Raw genomic sequence first — 11,104 nt, forward strand, 5'->3', positions numbered from 1 at the left:
TCCGTCTGTGTTTCTTTCGGCATTTCTGACTTGAAATCTCACACATTCCACTTCCACTCTGGCCTGAACAAACTCCTGAGAGAAAGATTTTCCTACAAATGCTCCATTTTCTTCACCAACAACTCTGTCTGTGACCATCTACTCTTTGCTGCTGCTGTGGGAGTGAACAAAACTGGGACTGAGAGCTAGGAAACATGGCAGAAACAGCAGTTGAAACTGACGCATACTGGAAGTTGTATAAAGGCGTGGACATTTGGTTGTAAATGAACTCAAAAATCACTATTAAATTCGCTATTGAGTTTTTGCCAGTTTATGTTCCTCGCCAGGGGGCTATTATTGACATCCATCTGTCAATACTGGTGAGCCAGGAGTTCTTTCACAAAAAGAATATGAAAGCACTTCAAAGAGCAGATAGAGCAGCCATTTACAGCATTTATGATATTGATCAAGGCTAAAGTTCAACCCCGACGTGCTGTTTTATCATTGACTCCCTTGATATTGATATCAAAGGAGCTCCAAGTCCGACAGCTCCTGATGAAGACTCAACGCACTTAATTTTTATCATGTCCTATCAAACAGTTTTTTCTGTTTTAATTACACTCCCTTGTGCCCAGGACAGCCTGAATCCTTGTGCCCCACTGAAGCACACAGACTTATGTACTGTGTTCGAAGAAAACCTCGAAAGGAGACTTTGAAGAACTGGAAAGCATTACCCATTTAGTTTCTCCACCCACATCATTCAGCAGCAACTGCTTTCAAAGGTTATCTTACTGCAAAATTCAATATTTAGAACTATTTGTCATCCCTAATAGGCAAATACAGGGCAAGCGCACTCCAGCTGTCCCCTTAATCACGAAACAAGATTTCAAACAAATGGACTTTTAATGCCAGCAAAGATGATGGATCCATGAGGTGTGAGTGCTAACAAGCTATTGACTGAAAATATACAGCAAATAACCTTCTGTGGTCTTTTTTCAGCAAAAGAAATGCACATCTACACATTCATAAATGAAAGTGCTATGAAATGTGTTTTTTAACATCTCGAAACTGCTAAATTCTGAAGATGAGCATAGAGTTTGCTCAGACAGGCCACAAAGTAAAGCCTAGCAACAATTCCAGCAAATGAACCAATCTCAGAGCCAGTCCACAGCATCTGAAGGCAAGGCTGATCTTTTATAAGGCGCACTATTTAATCTAGGGAGGGCAGGAATCACCAGATATGCCACAATATGATATTAACACAATACTTCATTCATGATTCGGTATTAATGTGACTTTTGCAACATTTTGTGATTTGCTGTGTATTGAAATAACATATATTGCAAGTTATCAACTTCTAGTCCAACTTATGCCCTTAAATTTAAACTAATCAATCAGCCAATCAGAAAAAAGTTATCTTACTTGAAAATGAGATTTTTGAGCATACCAACCAAAAACCTGCCAGAAATGTTGCATGTTGGCAATTGCATGCAGTCTTTTTCTGATAATACAGCAATTCACTGTGATAAATTGTAGAAAATCACATACATGTTAATGTCTACATAGTCAGAAATTCAAATTTAAGTAACTTCCCGCTCCATAGGAATAGGAAATCCCAGTATCACATTTGCAAGCTGCTTTGCGACCGCCTCCAACCCAGCTCCTGCTTCTACATTTAACACTTTATACTTTGCATGAAGAGCAGGAAAACCCTAGAACAGAGCCATGCTGACAAATATGGTAAATGGTAAATGGACTGATTCTTATATAGTGCTCTTCTACTCTCCCGGAGTACTCAAAGCGCTGTATACAACATGCCTATTAAATGACTGCGCATGGAAACATGATGTTTTGGCAACCCTGATGAAGGCCACAAGCTGAAACGCGTTGGTCTGCAAATAAAGCTGTTCCCGTGTGTTTTAAATGTTGCTGGAGTCTTCACCTCACCAGATCATTGTCCCCCTCCACGCAGTCTTGAAAGTAGGTGAGGTTGTTCCCAAAACCTGAGGATCTCTCCACATGGAAACAGTCTTCTGGCCGAACTGTCTTTAATGGGAATTGTAAAAGTATCTCTGTTCTTCTTTGCCTTTACTCTCCACCTAGATCTTCATCCACATGCTCCCTCCTTACCTGGGCATGCTGCGGCCAAAGGTGGAGACCCCCCTGTCTCTGGAGACCCTACCCCGCCGGGAAAAAAAAGTCACTGCAATTAGCATAGCTTCTGACGAATACTTCATCCGGAAACCTGACTCTTCCATTTTATTTCCGAAACCCAACAGGTAAAGCCAGGCGTATACGTGCACATGCTTGCTCTCGTGGTTGTGAGTGTGCCTGGATTTGGTTTAGCCTGCATGTTTGAAGAAAAAGCAAATGAACCCAGAAACAGTATGTGTGAAGTGGAGCGGGTGAACAGTTGTTGATTCAGGCAAAACCCGGACAGGTGGATATGAAGAGATTCCATTCATCATTAGTAGGATGAGAAGCAATCGACTGCTCTTATCTCTGTTATGTCGTATGGGATTCTTGAAGTGAATCACATACTGGTATATAAGTTTAATTCCATTATACATATATGTCATTAGATGCATTTTCCAAATATTACTTTAGAAACAATACTTGTGCAGTAAAATAAGATCAAATACATTAAGAATAAACAAATTTGATTTGATGTCATGTCGAAATGGATTCAAATATATATCACTTTAGTGTCTACACAGCCTTGCACTCATAGAAGTTCAGGTTTCCTCCTTAGCGCTTACCACCTCAACTTGGGACAAATTAAAATTCTGTTATATTATAGGTGCTTTTTTCACTTTGAATTAAATTCAACAGTGTTTAAAAGCACAGAGCCTCTTGAACAGACAGACACCATATTTAAAGATACCAAATGCTACCATAACAATAGCAGCAGCTGCAGCGCAAGAAGTAATTCCTCTCCTCTTCTGTCACCTATATGTGCACACATTTATTAGGTTACTTTGTGCTGCATGATATATTCTCTCAGTGAGGCCAACGAAATCTATCCAATGTTTTCTGCCTCACAATAAGGAAAAAGAAGAAGAAGAAGAAGAAAGAATCCCTGTTCATTAGATATAAGGACTTTTCTACACTACCTGAGAACATTTATTCAGAATATGAGAACCCTCTCCACATTCTCACATATTTAGAGTCATGTGAAAACGAAGGTGCACATCAATATAGAACCTTTCAATTCTAAGGTTCTATATATCAGGACATAATTATTATGGTTCTAGAAAGATTTAAATACAAGCTCAGATGACAAAAATACAACATATTACACAGTGTCATTATTTATTTAACAAAATCAAAACCAAAATATGTGTAAAGGAAAGTTATGGATGCACTTTAGCTCACTCATGTTTTACAAAAATACTTCAATTTTTTGTGGCAGTTTTCCTGATGAGAGAATTGAAAAGACAACATATATAAACACATGTGAAACGCTTGTATCATCCCATAATCCAATACAAGGTTTAACTAACTAAAACAAGAATTGGGTCCAAAAACTATTTTCAGGTTTCTCTATTCCACACAGGGTCAGAAGTCTGCATACAGACTCAAATTAAACACTTAAATTGTTTAATAAACGGAGATGGAGGTTCATTGTCTTTTAACTTAACAAGGCTCGACTAAAATTTGCAGCTGTTCATTTGGACAAGCCGAGCCAGAAAGGTTTTATGGTCCAATGAGACAAACACTGAGCTATTTGGTACAATGACAGGAGGCATGTTTAGAATAAAGGTGAGGATTTAAAGGTAACACAGTACCAGCTGTGAGGCATGGCGGTGGTAGCATCATGCTCTGGGGCTGGTTTGCTGCCAGTGTTACTGGTTGATTCCACATTAAATGCATTAATTAAGGCTCAAGTTCATATAGTAGGTTATGTCTGAAGCCTTGGTTTCCCCAGCCTCCATCTGTCATTGCTCTTAATAAACTTTTATCACATCACATCTGTTCCTTCTCCTCCTGCATCTCCATTTTTATCTACACTGAGAGATCCAGGGAGTTTGTGTGTGTTTGTATTTAAATGCACTTTACTTCATCCACTATACTTTATGTACTTACAAAATATTTTACTAAATGCACTAAAATATCTTCTTTGAAGTCTCATATTGTCACATATTGTATCGATGCCCTTTCTACTGAAGCTTAAACTGTCAAATCATCATTTATGGAGCTGCTGCAAAGAAGGAACAGATTGGCTGTTTAAGATCTCCTTCTGAGAGGTCTTTCTGACCTTTGTTTTATTCAGTGACAGATGTCTTGAGTGTCAGTAATGACTACCGCCAAGGTCTTTAAAGTACTCTGAGATGTTATAATATATATATATATATATAGCTTTTAAACCCAAACACCTCCACTGAAACGGAGTTTGCAGGTTTACATCAAAAGTTCCACAGAGGGCTGCCGATGATGTTGAGTAAAGAGCTGGATGCAGGCCAGTGTTGCCTCACAATTTGGCAACAAATTGAATTACAGTAACCCCAGTCTCGATCCTTTGTGCATGAAAATTTTTTGACCTTCCTTAAGTACTTACATAAGATGGGGACCTGTATGTCTTCCCAATCAGCCATACGACACTGTCAACTAACGTGCATTCCTGCTGCTCTCACAATACACCATGAAGTTTGCTTCACAGTGTGTAGCTGTCCCCCAATCTGTTCTCCTGGGATAAATTAGATATGTCTAGAGGAAAAGAATCTTTGCTAAAACAATAATGACCCACCCAAATGGACTCTGACACATTAGAGTCACTGTCTAGGTGAACGAACAGTGAGGGGGGAGGGGCTCTGTTAGAGGAATTTGATGAGACAGCAGTATCTCTCTTGGGTAAACGCGTACATTCGCGCGCCTCTCTTAATTGGGTTTAGTGCATGTCTTGGCACCAGACGCAGCCAGTTTTAGTTGAATTAGTCTCCTGAATACTCATTTACTTCTCGCTGATGAAGTGCTGCTTTGAGCCGTACGGGAGGGAAAAGGGAGGAGGGGGTTAAGAGGCCACACTGTGTCTCCCCCTCCCTTTTTTCCTTTTCTCTCAACCTGATAGGACTTCATCCTTCTTAGGTCACAGATTCTTCACCTGCCACACTCGCAGGATGAGCAGCGGTGGCAGCGCTGCGTTGCAAACCTCTAATTTCATGCAAAGAATACCAAGCAGCTGTCTCCTCTGTCCTGCCTGAGAGGTTACCACTTTTAACGTTGTGCTACACTGCCCTCTGGTGGATACCTGCCTATCCTGTCAATCTTTTTTGAAATGTTTTTCAAAAAAAGGAGGTGTTTAATATTTGAGGTGTTTCATAAGAAAAGCAGCTGCTCTGCAAAGAAGTGCTGCCTTTGTAGAGGTCATTGACGTCAGGTGAAAATCCATAAACTTTTAGGCTGGAACTTAAGCAATGCTACTTCTCAGAAAAGCACTTCAGCTGTGATGTGCTTGCATGCTGTATGACTTCGTAAGTTCATAGAAGTATAGGAGGTCTTAGTGTGTCTTTCTGCTGAAGGCAACAAGGACATAATTAATGTGCCATTGTTGAAGGACATGCTGCATGATTCCGTGCAAGAATTATTACTGAAAAATTATAGAATGAGTTATGTAATGGAAATTATCAACTGTGTGAAGCAAGACTATATCAGTGTTCAACAGGAAGTCAGAATCCAATAATAGAATAATAGAATTCAAGATAACAAGTTGAATTCATAAGAAACGGTCTGATCTCACAGAAGTTTGTGAAATAGTCACGAAAAAGTAAAATGTTTTTATGTTCATGACAATGAATTGTTAAGTTATGGTTTTTTTTCATGGTATTGAGCACAAATTTGAAAGTAATGCATTCCAGGAGCGCACATTTTTGGGGGTAGAAAAAGAAGGAAAGTGTAAGACTTTGTGATGCTAGTGCGAGAGTGTGCCGACTAACTTAGAAACACGGTCTTTCTCTTGCTTTTAAATCCAGACGCATGAGAGCGGACTGATGGAAATAATGCCACAATGCCCATTTTAGTACAATTAACATTTTTGATACTAGACTGACATACTTGCTGTGGTTTGACCAGATGTTAAAGCTGGCTAACATTTATAATTATAGTGGTAGTAGTAACAGGGCATTCACACGTGTACGTTACTTCTTGGCTGGATGGCGGGAGCTCTTGATTTACTACCAGATTGTCATAGCAACAGTAACTCATCAATGACAAGGCAGGCTTCAGTTAGCAGTTAGCATGATCTAATCTAACTATATATTACAAATTTTGGTCATATTTAACGACTTGTTTGATCATATTGTTATGGTGCTGATGACGAATTAACTTCTAATAACAGGCTTGTCTGAGGTTATTGGTGAGAGTCATAAAATTTCATGCATTATTTATTCAAAACAATTTTAAATACCCTTTAACAATAAATTACTCACATCCCAAATACATGTATTTAAATATGTAAACTACATATGTATTAATTTGTATAAATATAAAATAGTCAATGTTTTGTAATTGTAAACAATTGTAAAAAAAAAAGCATTTTGGATATTTTGTCTTAACTAGTCTGAAAGTAGACATGATAGTAATAAAATAAAATAATAATTGCAAATTATAAAGTTCAATAATAGTGCCTTCGAAGATTGTCTTTTTGCGATGTAACTAACCGACGTAACACATTTTTTACTTTCTATGTTTTGAAAATAATGAAATAACTTGACCTCTAAAGTTAGAACTGTCACATTAATACAGTATTTATAACTGACAGCAGAGTCACACAGGTACACACAACACCTTTCTACTAGTTTCTCCCAATAACTCCTGGCACCCAGCAGCAGCTGACAGTTGGTAACTAAGGGCAACAACTAAACACAGAAACATGCACACACACACACACAGAGCAGCTTGGTCAGCATGTGAAGGGCAGCGCCTTGTACAAACTCGCAGAGGGGGACCCGGGGAGCTCCTCTGACCTTCTCATTATTCCTCTGTGGTTGACAGTAGAGTGCAAAGGAGACGCGCAGCCCAGCTCATAAAAGCTGAGCTATTTTACAGCTTTTAATTAGCGTGGGCTGACACCTGCTCACACATCGCTACATTCTGCACGCTCGTGTGCATTTGTTGTCTTTGGGTGTTGACACTCTGTCTTTTTCCTGAATCCGTCCAGGCATATATATTTACCATCACAATATTTTGTTTATTATTGATACTTTTCTGTAACATTATTATAATTGTGCTGTCATGAAGGTACCAGCCGGATGGCATATGCACAGACCTGAGGAAGTTCATTGATGGCCCCAGTACCTACCTTGCACTACCTGATGAGCTCAAGTCAGCCATGGAGGCCATCACATACATAGCCGAGGCTCTGCAGGCTGAAAAAGACTATGAAGCGGTAAGTTTAAATGTTTGAGCACGTTTAACCTTCTAAGAGCCGCAAGGTCACATCTGGAGTGAAGGGCAGGGTTTGATCATTTTGAGCATTCGACAGATAAAGCTTAATCACTGAATATCTAAGTTGTCTTTAGTGATGACCCCTAGCCCTAAACCTTAAACATAAACCAAGCAAAAGTATTTTTGTAATGCATATCACTTAGAATGACAGTTTTCTTTGTCCCCCAATTGTCAAGATTTGAGATGACATTTTTGAGGAGCACGAACATATTATCACAGGGTTAGAGCTATCATTTACTTAAACCTTAGAGCATTAATATGTTTATTGCCCTTCCATTTTTTCTTCCTCTCTACTGTTTATCTGAACAGCATGGTTTTATTTCTGACATTTGTACTGTTGTCTTTTTGTCTCTTGTGTCTGTCTGTCTTTTGCCATTTTCCCACTGTTTTCCTTTCTTCATATTCATTTTCTTTCTATCGTACCCGTTCTTTCTCTTTTTAATCTCTTGTCTTTCGCTGGCCTCTTTTAGCTGAAAGAAGATTGGCAATATGTGGCAATGGTGGTGGACCGGATGTTCCTGTGGATTTTCGTCGTTTTCACCACTGTGGGCACGCTGGCCATCTTCGCCGATGCTAGCTTCAACCATACCCCTACAGACCCCTTCAAACCCTTCTGAAGCACAGGGGTGTCTGATTTTCATGAACCACGTTGCTGGAAGTTGCGAATCCCTTGTTGTACAAGTAGAGGAAGACAATTGTAACTGTTAAAATAAGTACAGTTTCCAATGCATTGCCTCATCGTGAAACACACAATGCATATGTCCCAGTCTTTTTAAATTATAGCTGTACTAGTACTTAAAGGGCCAGTAACTGACAAACCATATGGATTTTATGGTGTTCTTTTTAGATTTGTAGAATTTTAAACTTTTACTGTGTTTGTTACATTTGGGAGAAAAGCTTTCAAAACCCCAAATTCATATAGCGTACTTTGCAAGCCCACGATTAGGGTTATAAGTTAGGACTAAATAAGGTCTATGGTCTAAATAACCCCAACCCTAGCTCCATTCAATCAAGGCAATTACAATATGCAATTTTTGTGTTTATATAATTGCTTTCCAAGTTTTCTCATTAGTAAGACAATAATCTGACACACAGAAATCAAAAGCAGCCGAAAAAAAAACCCAAACAGTTTTGGCTTCAACCAAAATAAATGGTTAGGTTTCCACTGTAAGGACTTGGATACCAGAAAGTTAACAGGGTTACACTCTGTTGCAGACATGGACACACCCATCATCCTATGGTGAAATTTAGTTAATTTGGGCTTTAGCAGACTCAAAGACGCGACTATAAAGGGGCAATAATTTTCATCGATGCTGACTCTAAACCTGACTCAACCAGAATTTGTAAAAGAAAACAAAGAAAATAACAATTCTGATGTACATCACATGAAAAACTACTTACATTTCACAAGTCTCCAAAATTTTTAGTCAGGGTAGGTTTACCTCAGAAGATGAATCTAGCCCAAACCCTTCTCCTAATTCCAGATGTGTTGCCAGTGACAGTTTGTATGTTAAAATTTTAAAATAATTAAAATAACAAAAAATAATAAATGCATTGATGAAATTGCATGAATTGTAACTACTAAGCCCATGTTAGCATACCTTACATGCGTATAAATGCTACAATATAAACTACCAGCGTTTTTTTATTTTGTTATTAGCTGTAGTAGGGTTTGAAATGTGGCTCCAGGACTGGGTGTTCATATGTGGTGTTAACACATAAACACCAAGACAAACCAGGCCCTATAATGAGCGTGCTGCAAGCCCATGTCAGAATGTGCTGGAGAGTGGCACATGCTTTGCGGTATATTTCTGCAGACACAGTAATCCTCTGCATTTCAGGCATTGGTGTATGTAACGGAGCAGCACACCAACCCCATTCATCTGCTGCACGAACAGCCAATGGAATTCCCAATAATAGAGAAGACCCGTGCCTCTCGGTGCCTCGTTTTATCTGGACACACACATGCTGCATGTCCCTTTTACCACACCTGTCCTCTTGGTCTTGTGCTTTCATTTTGCTTTTGGCTTTTAAATAGAGATCTGAGGGGAGAATATCAAAGGCTCCATCTGTTCTCAGAATGCTATCACCTGCCCACCCTGCTATTAATATCCCCACATGTTGGCACTGGTCACCGGACACTACTGCATGGGCTTCCCTGTTATTTCTCTGTGTAAATACACTCTCTCACTGAGATCTATTAGAGCAAGTATTTGGGGGCTGAAATTCTGCCAGTCCACGGCAGCCCACCTTGGCGACAGCACTGATAGCCCCTCAGTATTATAGACCACCATATATGACGTTATTGCTACACTAGTGGTTGAATTGCACTTGTTCCCTTTCCCGTCTAACACGTAACCTTCTATGAAAGAGTAGCTTTGAGAAGCCAGGCTGCACAAAAACAAACACAGAGGTCATTCTGAATGATGTATTCACGCTGAGAATGGCAGCTCACAGGAGGTCAAGTCAGAGGCATTTTTCCCCTCACTTAAGTCTCAATCTGATGTTGATTTATAGTTTTATGTTTTCACACTGCAAAGGCTCACCAGCATGAGGGAGAGAGGATGGAATGACCCAACCGAGAGGAGAGAAATTTAAAGTCAGAGACAGAGAGTAGGGGATGGAGGAAAGATGAACTTTATGAGGCTTGAAATATAGACATCAGCTTCATAAAAAGCAACACGAAGGATCAGAGATAGAGCAGAATCCGGAGTTCACTCGGGGGCCTTTGCTTCATCGATCATTACGCTTGTAGTTCTCACAGCCCTCTATCGCAAAAAAACATCCATCTCCATTTTTATATTTTCATCCACATCTTTTCTTGCCTCGAGCTCACATCAAACTCAGAATCAGCAATGCTGAGGTGCTTTTTACTAAGACCTCTCCATCAGTGTTGGCATCACCTCCCTGCTCCTGCCAAGAAGTTTGGTAATTCTAGATTTCATCACGCCACAGTATCTGTGAAGCAGAGCCTTTCATTTTCAGCTCCTTAAATCACAGTGTGACTAAAGCCATAGTTTTTATGGGAATTTGTACCTAAAGAACAGACGAACCCCATCACTTGTGCTGTTTAGAAAGATTCTCAAAAGAAGTTTATTTCATAATTTAATCAATTTAGGTTTCTTTTACCAGAACATCAACATTGTTTTAAACAGTAAAAAAAATTACATTTCACTATTTCAATGAACATAAATATAAATAAGCATAGCATTAACTGATGGAGGTCACAAAGTCAAACCCAGTCTACAATCCCTGCAGATCAGCTGATGCTGTTCTACGCACCCAACTTTACAAATCTCATACATTGTAGGGATTAAACTTTAGCCTGTCTGTGGTTGCTATGCCACTGCAAGCTGCTTTACAGCCCCCCTCCATTCCTGCTCTTCCTCTTCATGTTGAAGCTGACTTAATCGGTGTCAAATCTGTGAATGCCTACTTTTGTCTGTATCTCTGTGCCACTTCCTTCCTTCTGTGTGGAGATGACCTTTCTAAATGTTGATGGGTTTGTACGCCATGTCACGCAAAAAAAGTTGATGCACATGGAAATAACAATCGTCTTTGACAGGCACGGTCTTGAAATATTGTTTTGGTTTAAAATCATTTTTTTATTTTTAAATTGCATAATCGATTTTGCTACTTTTGATTTGTAGAAAAATCAGACAATAAATTCAGTGTTTGTGGT

The 11,104-nt window shown here is 39.3% G+C and overlaps 1 protein-coding gene across 1 annotated transcript in view; it reads left to right on the forward strand.

Annotated features, from left to right (window-relative positions):
• Nucleotides 1-11,102, forward strand: part of chrnb1 (cholinergic receptor, nicotinic, beta 1 (muscle)) — a 36,177-nt gene extending 25,075 nt beyond the window's left edge. Inside the window, exons 9-11 of the mRNA XM_085140525.1 lie at nt 2,083-2,258; nt 7,216-7,363; nt 7,893-11,102. Coding sequence (XP_084996651.1) covers nt 2,083-2,258; nt 7,216-7,363; nt 7,893-8,039 — 471 coding nt within the window. The 3' untranslated portion in view covers nt 8,040-11,102. The remainder of the gene's footprint in view (nt 1-2,082; nt 2,259-7,215; nt 7,364-7,892) is intronic.
• The last annotated feature ends 2 nt before the right edge of the window (nt 11,103-11,104 follow it).

The sequence above is a fragment of the Neolamprologus multifasciatus genome, chromosome 3 (genome assembly GCF_963576455.1).
Source record: "Neolamprologus multifasciatus chromosome 3, fNeoMul1.2, whole genome shotgun sequence".
In the NCBI taxonomy this organism is placed as follows: domain Eukaryota; kingdom Metazoa; phylum Chordata; class Actinopteri; order Cichliformes; family Cichlidae; genus Neolamprologus; species Neolamprologus multifasciatus.